Source organism: Polypterus senegalus, chromosome 6 (genome assembly GCF_016835505.1).
Source record: "Polypterus senegalus isolate Bchr_013 chromosome 6, ASM1683550v1, whole genome shotgun sequence".
In the NCBI taxonomy this organism is placed as follows: Eukaryota; Metazoa; Chordata; class Cladistia; order Polypteriformes; family Polypteridae; genus Polypterus; species Polypterus senegalus.
The window spans coordinates 19,402,286-19,427,657 of record NC_053159.1 but is presented as its reverse complement, the minus strand read 5'-3'; the positions used below and the strand labels follow the sequence as shown (position 1 = coordinate 19,427,657).

The window sequence follows — 25,372 nt, the reverse complement described above, 5'->3', positions numbered from 1 at the left end:
CAGTTCATGTCAGAGCACAGACCAAGCATGAAGTCAAAGGAATTGTCTGTAGACCTCCGAGACAGGATTGTCTCAAGGCACAAATCTGGGGAAGGTTACAGAAAAATGTCTGCTGCTTTGAAGGTCCCAATGAGCACAGTGGCCTCCATCATCCATAAGTGGAAGAAGTTCTAAACCACCAGGACTCTTCCTAGTGCTGGCCGGCCATCTAAACTGAGCGATCGGGGGAGAAGGGCCTTAGTCAGGGAGGTGACCAAGAACCCGATGGTCACTCTGTCAGAGCTCAAGAGGTCCTCTGTGGAGAGAGGAGAACCTTCCAGAAACACAACCATCTCTGCAACAATCAGGCCTGTATGGTAGATTGGCCAGACGGAAGCCACTCCTTAGTAAAAGGCACATGGCAGCCCGCCTGGAGTTTGCCAAAAGGCACCTGAAGGACTCTCAGACCATGAGAAACAAAATTCTCTGGTCTGATGGGACAAAGATTGATCTCTTTGGTGTGAATGCCAGGCATCACGTTTGGAGGAAACCAGGCCAATACCATCCCTACAGTGAAGCATGGTGGTGGCAGCATCATGCTGTGGGGATGTTATTCAGCTGCAGGAACTGGGAGACTAGTCAGGATAAAGGGAAAGATGACTGCAGCAATGTACAGAGACATCCTGGATGAAAACCTGCTCCAGAGCGCTCTTGACCTCAGAATGGGGCGACGGTTCATCTTTCAGCAGGACAACGACCCTAAGCACACAGCCAAGATATCAAAGGAGTGGCTACAGGACAACTCTGTGAACGTCCTTGAGTGGCCCAGCCAGAGCCCAGACTTGAATCCGATTGAACATCTCTGGCGAGATCTTAAAATGGCTGTGCACCGACGCTTCCCATCCAACCTGATGGAGCGTGAGAGGTGCTGCAAAGAGGAATGGGCGAAACTGGCCAAGGATAGGTGTGCCAAGCTTGTGGCATCATATTCAAAAAGACTTCAGGCTGTAATTGCTGCCAAAGGTGCATCAACAAAGTATTGAGCAAAGGCTGTGAATACTTATGTACATGTGATTTCTCAGTTTTGTTATTTTAATAAATTTGCAAAAACCTCAAGTAAACTTTTTTCACATTGTCATTATGGGGTGTTGTGTGTAGAATTCTGAGGCAAAAAAAATGAATTTAATCCATTTTGGAATGAGGCTGTGACATAACAAAATGTCGAAAAAGTGATGCGCTGTGAATACTTTCCGGATGCACTGTATATTTTGAATTCAAACTAAACAGTGCTACACTGTAAGTTGAAGGCTTAAAAGTGAACGACCTAAAAGCAAATGATCCAGCACAATGAGTGCTATATAAATAAAAGTTACAATTACTTGATCATTAAAAGCTAATCAGTTGAAATATTAACAGCTCAGTTCTGTAACCTCAGAATTCCCAGCACTCTTATACTGTATGTGCAGTGCAGTGTGTTCATTGGAAGCTCAATGCTGGCAAGCCTTGAAAAACACATAGAACCACATTACATTAAATACATTTTTTTAAATCAGAAAACACCTTTGTAAAACTCTGCGTTAAAACTCCACTGAGTGCAGGTCTTGACAATTTAAAAGGGAATCAAGTAATACCGGGGCCTAGAGGCCAAGGTGATGACATGTTAACCCCAAACCATTCTTTACCATTCCCAGCACTGACTCACTGTGTGATACAAGCAAGTCATTTAGCCGTTCTTGTGATCTAAGTTAGAGGGAGACATAGACCTATAATATTGTAACTTCTAAAACACTTTTAATAAAAAAGCATCACATAATAAGTAAATTATTGTCTTTTTTTTCTTTTACCTTTCCGCAGCAGGTAGATATAGCAGTCAGTGAAGAGCAAATAGAGAGGCTGCAAATTTCCTTCCATGTGCCCAGTGCTCATCTTGACCATCTACAAAGAAAGACGGAGAACAAAAATAAAGAGTGACAAAGATTCGGAGACATATAGAAAGAGTAGGAAAGGAGAGCTGGTGCTTCATGCTATGAATTAGATCTGCTCCACTGTCAGTGATGGCTTCCTGCACATTTATCACCGAACACTAATACCTGTTTTCTGAGCGTGGCGGATGCAGCAGTCTTGCAGTTCTTAATGCCAAGTTCACATGTTGACAATATATAAATGCTACAACGCCGAAGTTAAGGTACAGAAGCTACATAACAAGACAGTGTATGTTGTATAAAGTTTGCTGTGGTGACTTGGTGGGATATTATACTTTTCAACTGTAACTTCAAGCTAGCATCACAGTGCAAGTATATTTGCAATCATGTTACAAATATTCTTTCAGGAAAACTATTATTCACAGACCTTAAAGTGATTATTACAATGCGTTTAAAAATTATAGACACAGGAATCTGGCAGCATTAATTATAACAATTTTGATATAAATAGTGTAATGTCAGCACTATGTAATTTTGAATGATCATATTCTGTAACAACTTTCTACAAGATGAAATAACAATATTGGAATGTCTAAATACTTAAAGTTCACTAATGGGTTGACCATCCTATTCTTATCAAAATTGCTTGAATATTCTAATACACAAATGCCCAAGTCCTCGTCTATTCTACAAATGAAAATCATTTTCCTGTTAGAAAGGTCTCTGAAGTCTTCAGGTTGTGTGTTGAATAACACAGAGTGTGCTTCTAATAAAACAAGCTGTTTGAGCTGAATAACAAAAAATGCAAATCTGCTACACAATGATTAAAAAAAAAAAATAGAAAATTTTGAACTTTGATGCAATATTCTGTCAGCAGATGTGGTGTGTGGTATTCGCTGCTGACAAAGGGAGAACCTTCCGTTGCCGTCTCACTGAAAAAAGTTCCATTTCTGGTTTGCTGCCAACCAAATACTGCCAACATATGAATGCAGATTTAAGACAGATGCACAGTCAGCAACTGAAATGTACCCAATATGTTTGAGAAGACATAATTATATGGAAATTTCATTACTCCTACACAAAGTATAACCCAGCAGTGCTTTGTCCCATGCATTATTTATTCAAGTACTTTAATGTTTTCTGATCCCAATACCTTGAACAGCTGCTCCTCACTTTCCCGAAACACATGGATCATCAGCAGCAGAAGGTGATTGTTATCCACTCTGAAGCAGATAAGAGAGGATTCTTATGACAATCACACATAGCTAAATGAAATGGTATACATCAGGTGTCCCCAACTCTGGTCCTGGAGGGCCGCAGTGGCTGCAGGTTTTCATTTTAACCCTTTTCTTAATTAGTGACCTGTTTTTGCTACTAATTAACTTCTTTTGAATTAATTTTAATTGACTTCCTCTTGAGGACTCAGGTCCCTTAATTGTTTCTTTTTCCTTAATTAGCAACCAAACAATAATGAGTTATAAAATGAACCAAAATAGGACCAGTAAACTGTGTCAATCACAAAAGATCTGAAAATAAAGAAAGGTGAACGTCTCAGGAATGTTGATCTGCTCAGGTCCACAAAACATTTGAACAATGTGCTCTTAGAAAAGAGAAAATCAACAATTTCAGAAATATCTGCTATTGCACAATGAGAGCAGCGACGAGCCATGGAATTAAAGAACGGGTTTAATTAACGATGAGACTCGGCTTCTAATTAAGCAAATGGCTGGAGTGAAATTGGTTGGAGTTTTTAAGCTCTCACTTAGTTTGTCTTCTGTTGGCTCACTCACTTCTCTTATAATTTCTGTTTGGAAAGAAATGAAGCAATTCAGAAGAACGATGAAGAAATTCCGAGGACAAATCTTAAAAATCAAGTCAATTAAAATGAAAGGAAAAGGAGTTAATTAGAAGCAAAATCTGGTCACCAATACAGAAAAGGGTTAGAATGAAAACCTACAGCCACTGCGGCCCTTTAGGACCCGAGTTGGAGACCACTGGAATACATGAACATAAAACGTATCCTTATCATCTCACCCAAATTCTGCTGGATGTGTGATTTCTGCAGGACTACCTGTAGTTTCCTCCTCTGTTTCAAAAGACTCTACATCTTGATCTTGATCTGCCGAGTCAAGCTGCTCACACATGGATTCAAGACAGTTGTTCCTTTCAATCTCCCCAACTCGAACACGTGTGACTCGATTGTCTAGGGGTTCGGAGCCCTCTCCCGTCTGCGTCGTTCGCGCTCCCTCACCTTCATTGCTACTAGAAACATCCGCCGACAGGCCATCCCTTGCAGGGTCATTGTAGCCACCACTTGTGGCAACAGTGCCTGGACTCTCGGGGGTAAAGCGGTAGAAGTCATTTGGTGAGATAGCCTGGTGGAGGGCCTGTTCCAAGGTTGGCAAAGGAGGGTCTGGTGGTTCCCCCTCATTGTTGTTTCGAAAGGACTGCTGCAGATTAGAACTGTCCAGGCTCCTCCAGCGGTTAGTGTCCAGTGCCACATCAAGCTGGTCTATGACCTCACGGAGTGGCTGTCCCACACTATCCATCGAAGTGTCGGCCATCTCAGGCAGGCGTAGCCCCTCGCCACCCTCCTCCTCCTCCAGTGACGGAGCACGTGAATCATCTACATTATCCCACTCAGTGAGAACCTGCTCACTAGACTCGGTTTTGTCTTGGGTTTCCTCATTTGCAAGACTAACATCACATTCATTAGCCGTCTCCAGTCCAGACTTTGTGCGTTGCTTCTTCTTCCCGGTTTTTCTCCGTCGGGCTAATCTAAACATTAAGCAAAAAAAAAAAAAACAAAAAGAAAACTCTTTCCAGTCAGATTTGAATAAACCAGACTATGCAGTGTCATAATAAGACTCTCACAGAGAGCAGGGGTCCCATACCTAATGACCTCAAGCTCTGTGCCCGTGCTCTCTGTATCTTCCCCAGCTGTATCACTGCGATCACGGGATGCACTATGCACTGGTGTCACATCAGCAGAGGTAGCTGTATCAGAATCTTCATTGAAGGGATTGTACCGTGAGGTTGGGCTCCGAGTGTTTGATCTCAAGGATGGAGGTTCACACACAGTAGAGCGCGGGCAGCTAACAGGATCTGTAAGGTCTCCTTCTGTAGCCAAAACAAACAATCAAACACCAGCCAGCATTTCAGCATGGTTGAATATGACAGTAATGGTCACCTGGAGAAACCTGTATGAGCATCTTAGGAGGAACAAGGGGCCACTTTTTAATGGGCTGGAGACATAGACTGGGATGGAGTGGAATATGGATAGAATGAAAACTGAATGTAATGACCAGGACTGGGATAGGGATGGCAAGGAATGACACTAAGATTGAACTTACTTGTACCAATGTTACATCAGCAGCACAAGCAGATCATTAGTGTGGAGAAGACTAAACCTTACCTGAGGGCAATCCCATGAGTGCCAATGGATGCCCTAAAAGGCTACTGCTCAAATCTTTTTTGGTAAGCACTTAGTTTTGGTTTTCTATATTACTGTAAGGGTCATGTGGACAAACAGGATTCTTCTATCTTCATGCAGCTGATGTAAACTTTGGTAGATGGCTTTATCTAAAGCAACAGGAGAAGCTTAGCAGACTTAGGTGTTCTGGCTTTCTGAATCTGATTGCTGGGGAACTGAGGACTGTATGGCATGTCTGTTTTGGAATATCTTTCTAATGTTTTGGGATGAAGGTTTTGAAGTTAATTCAAACTATGGACAACCAAGAAAAGAAAGAAAGACACTCTGAAGAAAGTGCCATGAAACCTAAGAAATACCTGCAGGCAGCAGTTTAGGATATACAGCATGATTTAGTTCTGTGTTATCCTCATTAATTAATAATAAGGAATTACATTAGTGAAGCTCAGTGTTCTTTTAGACTTGTTAGTGTCAGCCCACACAATCATGCATTTCCAGGACAGTGCATTTAAAAAAAATAAATAAATACAAACGTTGGAAAGAAATCAAATTTCTTAAATGGGCCGCAACGAGCCAGCACTGCAGACTCACGATAGTGGCGGTGTGTAGTGATGACTTGACCTTTAAAATCCCTATTTGGTTAATCACACCACATCAATTGATCATCAAGCACATGTAGTAAAGTGAACTTGCCTCCTGCACCTTTTGCAATTTCTTGCAACTTGAAATATGAAGGACCCTGAAGAGCAACGTGTTTTTGTGAAAGTCTCTGTGAAATTGGTATAAACTTTTCCAGAGAGTTTTTAGATGTTGCAGAAAGCTTACGGAAAGGATTATGATCACGATTAGAAAGTGCGTGCTTGATTTCTGAAAATCATTGCCTAACGGTTCGTGAAGTTGCTGAAGAAATAGGCATCAGTAAAAGTCCGTGTCACACAATTTTGACTGAAAAATGGCAGATGTGTCGTGTGGCTGTAACTTTGAAGATGAGCAAAAAGCAAACCGTGTCACAGTCAGCCAGGAGCTGTTAAGATTGTTCAAATGACGATGACACCTTCCTGAAACATGTCAAAACAGGTGATGAAGCGGGGGTGTATAGCCCCTGCTGACTCTTTTTTTTTGGTTCCCAAAGTTGAAATCCATCCTGAAAGGTCACGACAGAAAATTCGCCATGGGACCTACATGACATTCCAGAAAACGAGTTCCAGGACAAATTCCAGAAATGGAAATAAACATTAGGAGTGGTGTATAAATATAGGAGGTGAATACTTTGAAGGAGATAAGTGTGATTAAGTTGTGAGCATACTAATAAATAAATACTTTTTAAAAGTTTGATTTCTTTTTGAAGAGACCTCGCATAAGGTGTCATAATAACCTATTGGCTAGCTGTGGACAATGGCCTTAAATGTCACCCACAAATCTAAAGGCACATACTAGCACAATGAAAAATTAAGTACAGATCTGCAAAAGCTTTTCTTGTTGTTAAAATCCACGTGATTCTGTATTTCAGTCTGAAAGAAACAGGCACCTTCTTAAATTTTTCCAAACTCGTTTTTTCAAAAATGCAGGTGTAGGGAGCTCAAGTCAATTGCAAAAAGCATGATGTCAGTCCTCCACCTGGAGAAATAAACTTGACAACTACATACCACTTTGTGATGTACAAGATACCTTAAATAAAACTATTAGCTAAAATGAAATTTATATGAAAACTCAAGTCCTGTTCATAATTTGCATATAAATCCTTCATCCTGCATGGATAAAAATGAGCAAACTGTGAGTTAATTTGAAATTATGTGACCTCACTTCACAGGAGATTAGTTTGATTCAGACTTCATGACAGCCCAAAAAGTTTCATTTCCATATTCCATCCTGACCCTTTAAATTAAAATGCAATTATAAATAAGAAGTGCTGGGACAATGCCCACCACAACCCAAACTACTGGTAAGTAGTTCCTGCCATCCCTAAAAATACAGGATGTAGATGATATTGTGTTCATAGGATTTTTAGGAATGCTTGATTTGAAAAGATTTAATGCAGTGATGGAGATATAATCTATATCTAGCTACACAGTTTATCTAGATATAGCTCGATAAAGTAATTAGATTGGCTGTTCCAAATAATGCCGCACACAACTCATGTAATGCCTTCACCAGACATTAAAACAAATGATGCCCCCAAAGCCAATCTAACCAAGTTAAACCATCACAAAAGCGCTCTTCTGAAATGACAATGACTCATGTAGTTGAACATCCCCTCAAGCACGACCCTGAACCCAGACACCAAGCATCAAAAGCACAGCATGCATCCAGCAGCCAAAAAAGGGCGAAGAAGAGAAGGGGTGCAATATTATAGGCGGGAAGAGAGAGAGAGAGTGACAGACAAACAGACACGGAGAGAGAGAGAGAGAGAGAGAGAGAGTGTAGTCCCACCTTCCCAGTCTGCACTGGGCATGGACTGCAACACAGGTAACACATCGCCGAAATCATAATCTAAAAAAGGAGGGATAAAACTGAGCATTAGAATCTGGGGGGAACACATCCAGATGGAGAACACACAATCTGTAACTGGAAAAAGAACCTCCTTTCTTTGGTTCTTCGATAAATGGGCAAACTTTACAGGGCTGAATCTTTTACTATGTTTCTGAAGATGGGAAATATCTAATTTATCTTCTGAACACATGTCAGTCAAGAACAGGCTGAAAGCATATCATTAGATCAACAGAGCAAAGTTTACCAGTCCACCAATTTGCATGTTTTATCTTATTTTAGTTTAAGAATCTTTGTCCATTCTTCACTTTAAGAAACACAGAAAATGGAAACTGGAAGATGATATTAAAATGAACTGGTGGATGATGGGGTGAAATGACATATGAAATAATGTGCAGCTATCTTCTGCCACAGCACACCAGAGTGTCTTGAGGTATCAAACAAATGCAGGATCTTAGAATTTAAGCCAAGCTCGCAGCTCAATTCAAGTGATGCTCAATGCAGCTCATTTCTCATGTGGCATGGTAGCTTGGACGGTATTTAGGCTGTGTTCTGTTATACATCAGAAGAACAGGTCAAGCTATGAGCGGTTTGAGCCCTACCTTCACTAGATGGAGCGATGGCACTGTCATCCCACTCCAAGTTGGTGGAGGTGATGGAATTCAGAGAATTCAGGGAAAGGCTGTCAGAGCTTGGCAGGCGGTCCTCAAAATCCAAGAGGTTCTGGGGTTTGTAGTAGTCAGGCATGTAAGGTGCCAAGTCCAAATAGGGGGCATCCTGAAAAATAAACACAGCAGGTTTAAAAAAAAAAAAAAACAATAAATCAGAACATTAAAGGGGGATAGGAAAATTATAAAAGAAAAATGACAGCTGTACTAATTTCAGGAATTCCAAACAGACTGGTGGTTTAAAAACCTCAAGGTGGAGGTATAATCTCCCGCCACTGAATCTTTGGGTAACACTGAGCACCTGGCCATAAATATCCTTTCTAACCAAAAACCTTTAATGTAGACATCCAAAATTAAAACTGTTAAATTCATTAAAATTCATCACAGATTGACAGACTTGTGCGCTTAATATGCTGTAAAGAACACTGAATTGGTGTGCACCAGGAAACACACGACATAAAAAAAAGGTTTCCATTTTATCTGGTAACTTCGTAACTGGTCAGGTGCCAAATATGAAAATCTGATGGACAGTCAAACACCCGTTCATTTCAAGAAAGCCAAGGATCGAATTTTAAAACAGTACCTTAACCAAAGCAGGGGTTAATGCCAGTAAATTAAACATCAAAAATAAGAAATGATAATAAAAAACGAAGCAAAAATCACAAAATTAATGCCAAAGCTGTTTGGCTTAAATACTGCCGAGGCCAGTTACCCCAGCTGCCTAATTAGGTGGCCCCGCCTCCTTAGGGTCCATACATTTAGCAGGGCAGGTAAGAAACACTAAACTGGACACAAAACAAAACTGAAAAATAATAAATGAACAAAATAAATTAAATACATACAGAACAAAAACAGAACGAATGCCAAAACATGAAAAATAATATTTAAACAACAAAAAGATGAAATAAACAAGGCATACATTTAAGCCAGGGCAGCAACTGTGGCTGTGCCATATCACTGGTAATAAGCCATTTACACAATGAAGAGTTAAAGAGCTGACCAGAAATGAGTCAGTGTGTGCTTGTGTGTCTGAGTATACACGGTGATGAACTGTTTCCTGCCTACACTTTAACTTCACATAATCCCAAGTCACAATGTAGTTTCAGTAGATGGAGGGCTGGATAATACTTCATATACAGGATATATTGTACAAATACATTTATAGTATGCAGTGTACCTTAGAACATTTGTACCAGTGGGTGCCATTGGTTGCCAACTGCGGTGGGGATTTGGGGGTGGGGATGGCTCTTACAGAGTAGGTATCAATAATAAAGTAATTTGAAGATATTTTTACAACAAAAGGAATACGGAATGTGCTGTGAGAAAAGAAGCCTCCTACTTCAGGGAGCTCCCGTGTGACCCAGAAGGGCTTTCAGCTGCTACTAAGGTAGCAATGGAAGTACACCAAGGTCTCACATAAATGGGGCTGCTCTGCCTAATACAGACGAGTGTGAGTCAGGAGGAAGAGTGCAATGCTCATAATGGAGGTATGGAAGGAGACAGAAGGTATATATTAGTATGCTAATGCTGTATTGGACTAATTTACACCTGTAAAGGTAGTTTTGCTGAATAAATATAATTTTACTCTATCTAGAATTCTGTTTGGCTCAGTTTTGTCTTGTGTTTGGAGCTTTGGGGTACCAACTTTTGTCCGCAAGGGTTATGAAACAAAAACCTTAACAAAGACTTTTAGATTTAATAATACTAACAAAGCATTAGTAAAGTGGTTATTCAGCAGAGTAACATGGCCTGCTAAAATAAGTTCACTTTGAAATGTTCTGAGGTGGCACAAGTGAAACATATCCTTATATTATTTTGCTTATGTCCGTTGGTGCTCAATGTAAACAATGGATGACACAACTGCTATATCCCTCCACAACAAAAACGAGAAATCTGTGCTCCTGGCAGAGTTTTGGTCTTAGGCTTATCAACAGGTGTTCAGTTCTTCAATGTGACCGATTATCGACTGTGCTTTTTGCCTGTTTGTTCGGTGCATACTTTGTTACTGACTGAAACTGCATTATGACACAACCATTTTACGCCTCCTTTTTCTTCACTTCAATGTAAGCCTCCCGATAAAATGAAAAGGCACATACAGCCTAGCGGCGACCAACAGAAACAATCTCGCCGGCCTACAAACTCACACCAACGTACAGAACCAGAAACACCGACATCACGCCAGACCAACCAGCACAGGCGAGATGCCTTAGAACAACAAAGACAACGTATGACAAACCACAGAGCGACATTATCTGAAGATCAGCAGCAGTAAGTCTTTCACCTGGACAGTGTACGAAAAACGAATTACACACAGAACCTTTCTGAAGAGCAGAGGCAGACAACAAGAAACATCACAACAGAAAAACTACAGGGATTCTATAACACTGACAACTGAAAAGAAGATATTCCCTTTATATTTCGGGGTAGGCAATTCCCAAGTCATAACGACAAACGTTCAATAACGTCGGAGTTTATTTGCCAGGCCCTGTTTCTACCCATGGCCAGTTGTACACTACATTTTCCTGAGTTACATCGAAACCCAGATTAAATGTACAGATGAAGGTTACACAGGGGAATATTTTCGCTGACAATAACATTTATGCAACAAATTGCGTTTTCCGACAATTATTCTAGACATCAGTATACTACATTACCTGACAGGCACACTTCACACATACTGACTTACATGTGCCCTGCATTTCCCTTCTTATCCAGTATGTCCTGTTGATGTTACACTTTGTATTGTAAATATAAAAAATAAAAATAAGTGACTGTAATAACATCCCATACTAATCATCTGACTATTCTAATATGGAGTCTTCTCACAAGTCACTACTTATTAAAATAATCTGCTTTCTTACTGTAATGTGTGATGTTATTCTCTCCCTCATCATCATCATTTCATTAACACTTCTGTTCTTGCGAAATTTTCGCATGCTAGTTTCTCTTAATATTGCATAGTTCAACATAAGAATTGTGAATCCTTTATATTTACAAGTAATTTTACCAGCATGTCAAAGGCTTACAAAGAGATGAATAAACACCTCCCTGATGCTTTATAAGTGGAGCCAAAAGAAGCCTTTGTTAAAGTGTCATTACAAGGCAGTGCAGTACCTAAAGTGTTACTGATCCCATTGAAAAATGCAATATTAATTTTTTTGCTACGTATAAATGACACTGAGGTAGCCCAACAACTTTAAATTCTGAGTCAACTAACAAATTTGCCTCCTGAAAGTTCTTCACAGCGATTGTTCCACCTTGGTACTCTCATATGAATCCCATTTTTAAATAATATTTTTGGTACTAAACTGACTTTAGCCAAGGCGGAACAGGCCTGAAGATTTCAAGATGTTGCTTTGAAGTTCTTTGAAACTTGCAGGATAACAGTAACACTTCACTCTTGAAATGACCTTGGCAGGAATGGTTGCCATTTCAGCAGCAATTCTAAATTTGGTTTGTTGAAATCACAATATTTAAAAAACAGCTTTGCTCACTTTCTATGCAAACTCACACTGTTGAACCAACAAACTTTGCCCAGATTCCTTCATTTGTAAGTTAAGATGGGGCAAAAAGCTATGTTTCATTCTGAAAATGTTCCTCTTTGGCAAACATTTTTAGTGACTATACTTGTACTTTAAACCGGAAATGCAGCCCCTCATGGACCCTGTGATCATCAGAGGTGACTGTGTGCAGAGGGCGCAGACCTATTAATATCTGGGAGTGCAGCTGGATGACAAATTGGACTGGACTGCCAATACGGATGCTCTATGTAAGAAAGGTCAGAGCAGACTATACTTTCTGAGAAGGTTACCAGACGGTTGTGGCGAGTGCCCTCTTCTACACGGTGGTGTGCTGGGGTGGCAGCATAAAGATGAAAGACGCCTCACGCCTGGACAAACTTGTTAAGAAGGCAGGCTCTATTGTAGGATTAAAGTTGGACAGTTTAACATCTGTGGCAGAGAGACGGGCGCTAAGCAAACTCCTGTCAATCATGAATAATCCACTGCATCCACTGAACAGGGTCATCTCCAGACAGAGGAGTACCTTCAGTGACAGACTGAGGAGACCCCACACTATGCGACTCTTCAATTCCACCCGGGGGAGTAAATGCTAACATTACTCAGTTATTGTCTGCTTTTTTATTTTTATTTTTTCATTTTTATTACTATTTAATTTAATATTGTTTCTTTGTATCAGTATACTGCTGCTGGATTATGTGAATTTCCCCTTGGGATTAATATCTAGTATCTATCTATCAATCTTCTATCTGGATGCATTTTTAGAGCTTGGCACAGGTATGCGGACTCCCCACAGTCAGTTTGGTCAGTGATGGAGGAATTTATTTGGTAAGCACATGTCCACTTTATTCTACCCTGGACAGCTATGTGTACCCTAGCTAGTAGGACTACATTCTCATGTTTCAAGGCTTGAATGTCAAAACTGCAATATAATTTGAATGTGTGTAAAACTATCTTATTTAAAGACAAAACTGACATTTCAATGTATACAAGCAGTTGATTGGTTTTACTTGCGGTGGTCTTGGCATTTTATCATTCCAGATGCACATACAATATTGAGGTGTTTTAAATGTCCGTCTTTGCACATCATGTTCAGGATCAGACTATTCCTATTTTTGGACAGTTGACTTGTGTTGTTATTATTTAAATGGACAGTATTGTAATTCTAAAAAATGCTGCTTTGCAGTGTATTTTGTGATTGCTTTTTCTATGCTGCTGCTGTGCTTTTGAGCCTACTGTTGTAGAAATAACAGGTTTATAAACAAATCCATGGCTGCTGAAAGTCACTCTTTAACATCAGAGTTCTGATTTACTGCTGTTTTATGCTACAACTGTTAAGCATCCATCACAGTGGGTAAAAGTTGGCTTCCCTTTCTTTTTAAAGGTAAAGGAAAATAAAGGTTATATTTTTGCTTTTCCATTTGTAATCATAACAAATCTTTTTTAAAGAGGCAAAACTTATTTTAGTTGCCTATGCCTACTCCCCCATTATGCAGACATAATGAAAAATGATATACAGTATATTAAATTAAAATGTGTACTAAAAGGTAAAAAAAAAAGTCTCTCATACATCACTCGTAAAATAAAAAAGCCCACGAGAGCCCCCATGGGAGACTTATTTTTTACTTCTTAGTACACTTTTTAACTTAATAGATGTGTGGTTTTTAAAAAGTATTTATATTATTTTCAACTTTTTAGTCTTGAAAATTTTTTAAATATTCTTGAATGAAACGTTCTAACCGATACGAACGCCATCGATTGAATAATATTTCTATCCGTTACTAGCCCCGTCTATTGGTGAAATCTTGAACTATTCTTCATATGTAAATTTCATTTCTTAACATGGATTAATTGATCAATTAGTGAAACTGATTATTGATTCATGTATTGTCATCGGAAGTAAGTGTGAAAAATTTCAAGTCATTTGGACAATAGGAAGTGGGTTAAATATTGATTATAAGATTTGTACCAGACAACAAACAGGTGAAGTTAATATAAGCATGGTAAGTGAAAAAAATAAAAATAAAAACAAAAAAATACAAAACAAATTCAGCATATCTGTATTCATTTTTACTTCAAAAAACAGAATGTAATCAGTTAATTTTACATATTTTTAAGGTGCTCTGAATAAGAACACCCTTGTAAATAAGTAATGATAATGAGGAGGAAACACTTAAAGAGGTCAGCAATGCATATTTAATAATAATAATTTAGTACATTCATTTGTTTCATTTGTAAAATGCCTAAATGCTCACATTTATATAACATACTGTTTGAGGAGTGGACGTTATGTCTTTTGGCCTTGATGAATGGAAAAGAAACACAGCCAGGAAAAAGAAAAATTAAGTAACGATTGCATGTAATGTGTTTGAGGAATGACGTGTGATTTTGTCTTATGTGCATTATAGGCAGAAAGAGGCATTTCGAAGCCACTTTGCACTTGTAGTGAACCCATTTTTTGTGAAGGGTTTCATTCATTTAAAAATTGAAGGTTTCGCTTGTGTTAAGAAACAGTGCATAACATTAGCAGTTAAGCTGTACGGAGGAACCACCAGCAAAAATGAAATAAATACAAGAACATCACCAGCAGTAATGACGCCTAGAACGCTGTCAGGCACTAAACTGAGGTGAATATCTTTCAATGCTTTCTTAATAGTTATTCATCACTGCTGGTAGGACATTTTATCTGGTAGAAAAAAAAATCTTCCTGTGTCATGCTATAAAAAAAATGACCTCTTATGTCCAAAATAAACTGGGAAGCCTTTGGCTGTGATAAACTGCCTCCCAGTTGTTGATGATTATGGAGAAAGCACTTAGGACTTCTAAAGGTTAAATCATAAAGTATAATCAATCAATTGTGCTGTTTAAGCCTTAATTATCTTACTATGTTCTGCCACTTGGTTTCTATAACACCCCCCACAAGTTCCATGCACAGATATACAAACTTTGGATTAGTAAGTCTTGCAAAATCATCTCCAAAGAGGCAACTTAACACCCACTATACTGTCAATCACAAACACCTACTCTGAACACTGGCAAAGCCATAAACAGCACTCTGCCCATTTAGTACAGTAGAGATGACAGTGAGCAACAGAACATGAAATGAAAACATTTTGACAATACCAAGTCTAGGTTGAAGCGGATGAACTCCAATCCAGAGACCAGCGTCAGGAATAATGTCAGGTGGTCGTGACTGCAGACCAATGCGTTTCTGAAACAGGAGGGGACACATTTTTAACCAAGTGAGTATTGCACTTCAATGTCTGGATAAGCCCCGCATCTGTTGTTCATTTTCAGCAATTTCCAAAAACAATTCACGGCACATTTCTTTGTTTCCTAGAAACCCTTTATCCCGATCAGCTGTGTGTATTTTGTAACTTAACATTCTTGACTGTGTCACGTTTAGGTTTTAAGGAAGGTAACATACAAGACCCATCAATATAAACTTTAAAGATGGCTTTTACCTTTTACCAAGTGGGTGAAATAAAAAGTACAAAAGTAGTTCTGTAGTGCAACTTACTTGAAATAGTACTTGTGTAGCAGACCCTGGTTCTCCTGGAAAAGCCTCAGGTAGCTCTCTAGTGAACTCTCACTCAATGCTAGGTAAAGCCATGCTCTACCTAAGGTACCAATGAGAAAATCAGGACAATATCTGAGAACAGCAAAATATCTTCATCACATGCCACAGGATGCTTTGTGGTCACACAGTACTAGGTTTTCAAGGATCAAGTCAACATTTCAACAGGCAAAAGGATATAAACATAGAAAACTCCATATGGATACCATCTCCATGTGCCTGTGACCATCTCCACAACGTGGCTCTGTTGGAAAATGACTTTGAAAATAAATAGGTTCTTCGATTCATACCCACATCATGTATGATCCTGAGCCATGTTATCTTACCTTACATTTTTCTTAGTAGTTGAGAGCAGATCTTGGCTGAGCCACTGGCTCCCTTTATGTTTAAAGATCCATTCATCTAAATGTCCCGTGTACCTCAGGGCAGTTCTTGGAGTTATGCATGCAGAATGTTATTTTCTTCCCCATTTCAGTGACATGTCCTGAATTAATTTCACAGTTCAGTTCTATTATCCTTCTGTGAGATTCACAGGAGGCTTCATGGCTTACTGAAGGAGTTCTTCACTCCAAGATAAGTTGCATATGAGTCAACATAAGTCATCAGTCTTTTTTAAAGAATTTTCAGAATAGCACTGCTTAAGAAAAAGTTGAACAAATCAGGTTGCAAGCAGACTGAGGCCTAAAATTCCTCTTATATGGACACCCAAAAATACTAAGGGGGTACAACTGTAAAAATCAGGAGTGGTCTCTCCTCAACTTTCTCATATACTCAGATATAGGGATGGATATTTGAGGAGTGAACCACAAGACAATGATTATATTTTTATATTATGTACATTAAAGAACCATTAACAACACATCAAATCAAATTAATAATATATTGAACAATTATTATAAAAGTAAAGCTGAATAAATTGGACTCTGTAGCTGTGTAAATAAAACTTAAAGTACCACTTCCAGTTGATAGAAATCTACGTTTTGTACCTAATACTTGCATGCAAAATTTGGTTCATCTAAGTGAAAGCGTATTCAGGTTATCATGTTTACATATACACACACATACACACACACATACTGTACACATACAGAGGCAGACACATAGACATAATTCCAAAAATTGTATTTTTGGACTCAAGGTCGTCTAAAACTTTGCGATTCATCAAAATCTTGAAATGGAATTTTTGGAGGGTTCCAATACTTTACTTGATTCGGTGGCAACTGGGCGACAGTCAACTTGGGGAAAAGACAGCTTAGCAAAAGACAACCCGGCGAAAAAGAAAAGTCAGCGAAAAGATAAGTCGGCGAAAAAACAACTTGGCGAAATAGAACTCGGCGACATCCTTTACCAGTTAGGTAATAGGTTCAAAGAGATTTTTTAATTGTATTTATATACAATTATAATTTAAAATGTTGAAAATGAATTTATATAATTGACGAACGAACTTTATTCTGCAGATGGAATAAACTCTATCTTACATTATCTTCTGTAAGCAAAATTGCTAATCCTTTATATAAATTGTATTGATTGTAATCGTATGATAACATTATTTAGAATACAAAAGGTGACCTGCGAGATTGGCTTAAGGAATATCTTTACTCTCAATGTATTGGGACTCTCATAAAGCAGGTGATTCTGTGGATTTTCTGGCACTCTATGTTGTCATTTAAATATCATTAAAAAATCTCCTTGAACTTAACTATTACCTAACTGGTAAAGAATGTCGCCAAGTTGTCTTTTCGCCAAATTGTCTTTCGCTGAATTGTCTGTCACCCAGTTGCCTTTTCGCCAAGTTGTCTATCGCCCAGTTGCCCCTGAACAACTTTACCTATACTTCTTATACGAAAAAGTCAGGGAGGTCTAAAACGTCGAGATTCTTCAAAATCTCAACATCGAATCTTTGGACGATTACAATACTTTACCTATACTTTGTATACGAAAAATTAAAAAATGCAACTTTGTTATTTATGTCATTATACACTCACCTAAAGGATTATTAGGAATACCATACTAATACGGTGTTTGACCTCCTTTCGCCTTCAGAACTGCCTTAATTCTACGTGGCATTGATTCAACAAGGTGCTGAAAGCATTCTTTAGAAATGTTGGCCCATATTGATAGGATAGCATCTTGCAGTTGATGGAGATTTGTGGGATGCACATCCAGGGCACGAAGCTCCCATTCCACCACATCCCAAAGACGCTCTATTGGGTTGAGATCTGGTGACTGTGGGGGCCATTTTAGTACAGTGAACTCATTGTCATGTTCAAGAAACCAATTTGAAATGATTCGAGCTTTGTGACATGGTGCATTATCCTGCTGGAAGTAGCCATCAGAGGATGGGTACATGGTGGTCATGAAGGGATGGACATGGTCAGAAACAATGCTCAGGTAGCCCGTGGCATTTAAACGATGCCCAATTGGCACTAAGGGGTCTAAAGTGTGCCAAGAAAACATCCCCACACCATTACACCACCACCACCAGCCTGCACAGTGGTAACAAGGCATGATGGATCCATGTTCTCATTCTGTTTACGCCAAATTCTGACTCTACCATTTGAATGTCTCAACAGAAATCGAGACTCATCAGACCAGGCAACATTTTTCCAGTCTTCAACTGTCCAATTTTGGTGAGCTTGTGCAAATTGTAGCCTCTTTTTCCCATTTGTAGTGGAGATGAGTGGTACCCGGTGGGGTCTTCTGCTGTTGTGGCCCATCCGCCTCAAGGTTGTGTGTGTTGTGGCTTCACAAATGCTTTGCTGCATACCTCGGTTGTAACAAGTGGTTATTTCAGTCAAAGTTGCTCTTCTATCAGCTTGAATCAGTCGCCCCATTCTCCTCTGACCTCTAGCATCAACAAGGCATTTTCGCCCACAGGACTGCTGCATACTGGATGTTTTTCCCTTTTCACACCATTCTTTGTAAACCCTAGAAATGGCTGTGCGTGAAAATCTCAGTAACTGAGCAGATTGTGAAATACTCAGAACGGCCCGTCTGGCACCAACAACCATGCCACGCTCAGAATTGCTTAAATCACCTTTCTTTCCCATTCTGACATTCAGTTTGGAGTTCAGGAGATTGTCTTGACCAGGACCACACCCCTAAATGCATTGAAGCAACTGCCATGTGATTGGTTGATTAGATAATTGCAGTAATGAGAAATTGAACAGGTGTTCCTAATAATCCTTTAGGTGAGTGTACATTTGTAATTTTCCCAGCCATGAGAGTTTTGACACTTTTGTCTGTATGTTCTGCATTATATACATTCAGTTTATAGCCAGACATTGGCCTAAACAGACTGTTCACAACTTGCAATCTATTTATTTTCCATGCACCCCCACCCCCCAAGGATATGTCACAGCATTACTACATTACATTTTCCTGCTGCTGAATGAGCACAACATATACAAGATGCACCACTTTCCAAGCAAAGTTCTAAATACAGAAATAACTGATCGTGCAGAATCATAGAAATGTAACCTTCTGTCTGTGATTATCCGTTGTTCACTATACATTTTGCCTCTAGGAACTCTAACCTTTATAGGATTTGCTATTCTGTGCACAGGCACTGCCAGAAACAGTGCAAATAGGATAGAGTTGCTGAATTATTGTTTTGGTATGCCTAATGAGTAGTACCAGTACAACTTAGGGCTTTCTTCATTTTTCTACTAAGTGATACACACATGGAAGCAGGAAGCTCCCGTCTCCAATTATCTTTTTAAGTAAAAATTAGTTTGCTTTATATCCTAGATTTTTTTTTTCTATCATTGCTATTCCAAAGGAGGAAAATGTGGAAAGGCACTTTCGAACTGTTCATAAAAACTACGAAACTGACGTCCTCCCGAAAAGCGATCTGAGAAAGAGAAAGGAGAGGGAACTAAAATCACAGTTAATCGGACAGCCGTCATTTTTCATTCGGCTGAATTCAAAAGCAATTGCATACACACCAGAGCATCGTTCTGGGTGAGTCACTCAATCATTAAGCATAAGAAGTCCTTCCAAAAGCTACCTCCTTGATTGCATTATTCGGTTCTACTTATTTATGCGAGTCAGCCTTTTCCCACATGAAGATTATTAAATTGAAATACTGTAGTGACCATAAATGTATTGAATTGTTTTTGTGCCATAAAGGTTATTCAGTTATGCAAGACACGGCAACATATATTTTATATATATATATATAGTATACTCAGTATGTGTGTGTGTGTGTTGTGTGTATATTATATATATATATATATATATATATATATATATATATATATATATATATATCATTTTAATGTAGGTAGATCATTTTGACCTGGTCATTTTAAAAGTAGCTCGAAGCAAAAAAAGTGTGGGCACCCCTGCTGTAGAACTTACTTGTAGGAACTGAAGTTTAAACTATAGACTACTCATTTCCAATTCCATTTCAACCATTGACTTTCTGGGTTTGCTTCATTTAAAGACAACGCAGAGTTGGATAACATTGAAATAATATTAAAACAGTTTTTGGAGAAGACTTCTTAAAGAAGAATGCAGTCACAATACAAAGACGTTAAGATAGCTTAATCTTTGCTTCCATTCAGTCCTCTGTAGTTATTAAATATTTACCACAAATTATGAGTGGTTTCACTTGGGGGGAATATCTGATGTAAAATTAGACAGCACTAAAGTACATTAACTCAGACATTTAGAAAAGAAAACATCTTAGTTTACCAGAAGCCATCACTATCATTTTACTGCTCTTACAAAGACTGTAAATTTCTTTGAATCAGAAAGAAAGCAGAAGTAAATTTGATTTATTACAGTTGTAGTTCATTTCTACAGCTTTGGTAGAAATGGTACTTCAATGCATTTTCCTACTGAGCTTTGAAAAAAATAAATAAATGGCATTTGGGCTGCAGCTGTTGTATAAAAAAATAAATAAATGGTATTTGGTATGCAGCTGTTGTATAAGGGGGAAAATAAAAAAGAAATAATGAAAGAAAACTCACTCCTTCCCATATTGGTGGCGATGTGGTGAAGCTCTTCAATTTGCCGAATGGCCTCTCGACGTGTGAAATGCACAACCAGCACCCAGTATCCTGATGAGATGTCCTGAAGTCTGGTGGAGGAAGTGAAACATCAGTTGAAAAGCAAAACGAACATCAAAGGAGGTGAAATGAAAAGTGAGAACACTTCCCAAGTTACTGTACGAATCCAACATATAGCTAAAGAAGGCAAATTTTAAAATGTGTAGAGTAATCAGTTTTGTAAGTTTCGCCATCTTTCAGCTCAGCATGCTGAGGTTTAACAAGACGTACATAGCGGCAGACATACAAAGATGGGCAAAAAAAAAAGCAATGGGCCAACTACATTAACATGAAGCAGTTTTGAAGTCTCCAGACATTACTGATTTGGTCACCCTGTACCCCACATAATGTATTAGAATTATTTCTGGGTATGAGGACTCGGCTGTGAGTGTGACAAGAGCACTGAAGGCAAAATCCACCTTGGCAGTAGCTACAAACCTGTGGTTGTTCTGAATGATTATAAAACTGTAAGAAAATATATTTCATTATTATTTCTTAATAAATCTTTAACAGTGAAATCCCATCAGTGATATATATTGCGTACTAGCAAATCATTTCATTAATCTTAGCCAAAATGAATCAGTCATTATTAGACGATCTTTATTACACAAATACATCTTAGGATCTCTGAAGTACCAGGATTTATGAATAGCAGAATGTGCCTTAAAATGTTTTGACTTTTAATGAAGTTTGTTTGTTTCAAATTTTATCATCTTAATATTTAATAATTGTATTATTTGGCAAACATTATAGAAATGAATGTATTATGCCAACATGTGACGTTACATGAGCTAATATAAAGCAAATGCAAGGCAAAAATGAAGATGGCCTCTTGTCAGCTTTTTACAACACAAGTCTAAAAGAAAGAACTTCGTTTTAGGATTCAGAATTTGCCTTTGACCTTAGGTTTCTCAGGCCTATGTTATTTTTAGATTCTCAGTTTACATTCAACAATATTGAGGTTATTTTACAGACAGGTTACACCATCTCTGGCACACAAAAATAAATATTGGCATATTAGCAAAAGGACAAAAATAGAAGCCAACTAGATCACAGTATACAGTACAATTCTGCACAATCACAGCCAATATATTTGACCCCAGGGTCATTTCTGGAATAATGTGTAACAAACCCGAAACATCCACAACTCTGTGATGGCCAGTGCAATTTTCTACGATGTTGAATGGTGGGCCTCTCTTGAAGTGATGTTACCAGCCCAGGAAACCACAAGATAAATAAAAGGGCAGGCTCAGTTATAGTATGCATTCTGGACCCCTTGTAGGTAGTAGCAAAGAAAAGAATTAAAACAAAACTGAGTGCCATTATAAACAATGCTGCACATCCCCTCTTTGACACACTAACACTGGGGACTTTCAGACAATGAATTCTTCGTCAGAAGTGTGTGAAGAAATGCTACTGGGGCTCCTTTACACCAACAACAATATACCTGCATAATGCCTCACTGGGACTGGGACTGCCAAGTCAGAAGTTTTCTTGATTTTTAATTTTCTTCCTTTTTAGTCATTCTGGTGTGTGTTTAGACCATAATGTGTGTATATATATTTATTTATCTATTGATGTATTTAAACTGCTTCTGTAAAAAGGCTGGAAGCATGCACTGATACAGCACGATGAACCACCTCAGGACCCCAAATTTGGACTAGAGTGCAGTCATGCATCATCTCAGCACCACACTAGTTCAAATGGAGTGGAACCATGTCAGGCTTTTTTTATAGTGGCTACAGTGCCACTCCTGCCACCAACCCCCAAGTTTTCCCTGCAAGTTGGGTAATTTGCCCCTGGTGAGAAATAAAGAGAGAAAGAGACAGTGAGATAGATAAAACCATCTATCTAAACTCTTGGAAGGCTCTACTGCAGGCTCCATAGCAGGGATGCTTGGACCAGAGGTAGTCTTTATCAACTTTTTTTTTTTTTGTAGCTGGGCCTACCAAATAACCCGATTACAACTTCTTCAGCAGTAAGCCAAATGATGACGGCTGGGTTGGGAATAGACTGAGGCAGCCAAACCGAGCTCTTGACACACAAGAAATAAGCCAAAGTCTTCAGGTCTTCGGTTACTGTTATTTCCTACTGCTGTTTTCTTTGGCATATTTAACGGTGAGCAATAACCTAAAGCACTTCACTTGACTTGGAATATGCGGTGAAGTGTTCAGCACAAATTTCTGAGAGGTGTTAGTAAACTCGCACAGATTGCTTAATTGAGTAGTGGCACTGTGAATGATTTGTTCTAAAACTTTTGATTAAAGTGATTATATTTTCCATCAGAAAAGCAAAAAATACAGTACCATCCACAGGTTTTAGGACAATAGTACAGCCAAAATTAATATTTTGATTATATACTTCAGTTCAGATTAAAAAAAAAAAATCATTATTCTAAATTATTCACAGTAACATATGGTGTTCCTTCATTCTGCTTTGATGTAAGCATAGACATAGGACATGAATCATATGGCCAAACATTTGTGGACACGTGACTGTCACACCTGCATATATTAGCTTTTTGGACACACCACTCCAAAACCATTGGTAATAGTATGGAGTTGCAGCAAACACCACTCTAACAATTGGTCTTTTCTTACTGGTCCTTCATCCTGTCTATAGCTATTATTTCCGGATGGTGACAGGTCTCAGAGGCTATTTGGCACATCTAAAGTCCAACTCAACATTAGCAAGGCTTTCTCACTTCATATTATTTCCTGTCCTTCTCACCTCTACATAGCGTAAAGGCTTTTCTCCCTAGACACCACTACAGCCAAATTCAGTCTGGTCTATTGCTGGAAATTTCCCAGAATCTAAGTCTTCTAACCTCCAAAACTTCTCTTTTTACAGACTGTTTCTTCTTGAATTCTCTGTTCTTCAGATAAATGGGTTGTCCATTTCCAAAGTCAGAAAGAGGGTTTCTGCAGTCAGGTTGGTTTGGGAATGGGTAGCCAGGGACTGGCAACATGAAGCCTTTTTTTTCCCAAATCGATGTAAGGGCATCAGTTGGCGAAAAAAGATTCACAAATCTTGACTTTGCTGATGATGCTGTGATCTTCGCAGAGTCAATGGAGGCTCTGATCGGGACACTTGAGAGACTGCGTGAGGAATCTGAGTGTCTGGGCTTGCGAGTGTCCTGATAAAAACCAAGATCCAGGCCTTTAATGACCTCTTGGGCACAGCCATCAGCAGTGTGTCTGTCTGAGGAGAGAATGTCGACCTCGTCATGAGGTTTACTTACCTTGCCAGTGACATTCATGTCTCTGGTGACTCTTCCTATGAAGTCAGTAGACGGATTGGGAGAGCATGGGGGGTCATGAGGTCGCTGGAAAGTGTGGCGCTTCTGATATCTGTGCAAAAGGACGAAGGTCCAAGTCTTTAGAGTCCTGGTGCTTCCTGTCTTGCTATATGGTTGTGAGACATGGACGCTATCCAGTGGCCCGAGATGAAGACTGGACTCCTTTGGTGCTGTGTCTCTCCGGAAAATCCTTGGGTACCGTTGGTTTGACTGTGTGCTGCTCATGAAGTCCCGAATGAGGCACATTACCTGCACTGTGAGGAAGCGTCAGTTACGGCACTACAGCCATTTGGCGCGTTTCCCTGAGGGTAATCCGACTCGTAAGATCCTCATTGTTGAGGACCCGAGTGGCTGGACCAGGCCAAGGGGTCGCCCACGTAACTAACACCTGACTGCAGCAGATAGAGGGTCTTTTCCAGAGGGCGGGACTGGACCACGTGTCTGCCTGGGGGTTTGCAAAACGGGATTCCGAGTTGTTTTGTCGTGTAGTGGGTGCAGCAATGCACTGTACCGGTGCATGACTTGACTTGATGAAGACAGGCTTCTCCAGCTTTTTTCTTTCTTGGCCTAGGGATGCCTTTCCTCTCTTTCATTTGTTTTTATATACAGTAATCCCTCGCTATATCGCGCTTTGACTTTCGCGGTTTCGCTCTATCGCGGATTTTATATGAAAGCATAACTAAATATATAACGCGGGTTCTGCGGGCAATGTGTCTTTTACTTCCTGTACATGCTTCCTCAGTTGGTTTGCCCAGTTGATTTCATACAAGGAACGCTATTGGCGGATGACTGAGAAGCTAACCAATCAGAGCACGCAGTTAAGTTCCTGCTTGCTGAATGCAGTGTTAACCAGGAAGTCTCGTCTCGCTCATTCAGCATCAACGTGTTTCGCTGTGTAAAGAGTTAACTTTTGTGCGCTTTTATGTTTATCTTTGTGCATAGTCAAGCCCTTCATTATGGCTCCAAAACGATCTGCTACTGCTTCAGGGGCCGTGCCCAAGCGCAAGCGGAAGATGTTAACGATTGCCGAAAAGGTAAACGTTTTGGATTTGTTGAAGGCTACGATTCTTTTATTTAAAAGTAGGAAAGGAATATAAGATCTACGGCCGCAGTGTCCTTTTAACCAGGGTGCAAAACAAGTTGTAAGTGGATGTAATAAGGCAGTAGTCTGGATGGAATCTGCTTTAGGGATTTGGATTGAAGACTGACGGAAAAAGAACAACGGCGGTGCTACACAATCGCCTGAAGTGGCTCCTTTGGAAGAACTGTAACGCTCTCCTTTGTTGTGCAGTAAAATTAAACTCATTGTTATCGGACAAGTCATCGTGTCATTGTTGGTGAGTAACCAAAATTAATTTTCTACTTACAGTACTTAGTACATGTATGTACGTTTAGTGTCACTGTACACACATTTACTGTATACTATTTTTGTTGCATTG

General features: G+C 39.3%; 1 protein-coding gene across 4 annotated transcripts in view; it reads right to left on the bottom strand.

The window, feature by feature from the left end:
* Positions 1-25,372, bottom strand: part of plekhm2 (pleckstrin homology domain containing, family M (with RUN domain) member 2) — a 75,882-nt gene that overhangs the window by 24,770 nt on the left and 25,740 nt on the right. For 2 of the 4 annotated variants that reach the window (XM_039755487.1, XM_039755488.1), the window contains exons 3-11: positions 20,558-20,667; positions 15,525-15,624; positions 15,128-15,215; positions 8,421-8,595; positions 7,762-7,821; positions 4,796-5,021; positions 3,936-4,679; positions 3,055-3,124; positions 1,824-1,914 (exon numbers count right to left, since the gene is read on the bottom strand). In XM_039755487.1, the coding sequence (XP_039611421.1) occupies positions 1,824-1,914; positions 3,055-3,124; positions 3,936-4,679; positions 4,796-5,021; positions 7,762-7,821; positions 8,421-8,595; positions 15,128-15,215; positions 15,525-15,624; positions 20,558-20,667 (1,664 nt within the window). The remainder of the gene's footprint in view (positions 1-1,823; positions 1,915-3,054; positions 3,125-3,935; positions 4,680-4,795; positions 5,022-7,761; positions 7,822-8,420; positions 8,596-15,127; positions 15,216-15,524; positions 15,625-20,557; positions 20,668-25,372) is intronic. The other 2 variants (XM_039755489.1, XM_039755490.1) reach the window with 2 other exon arrangements.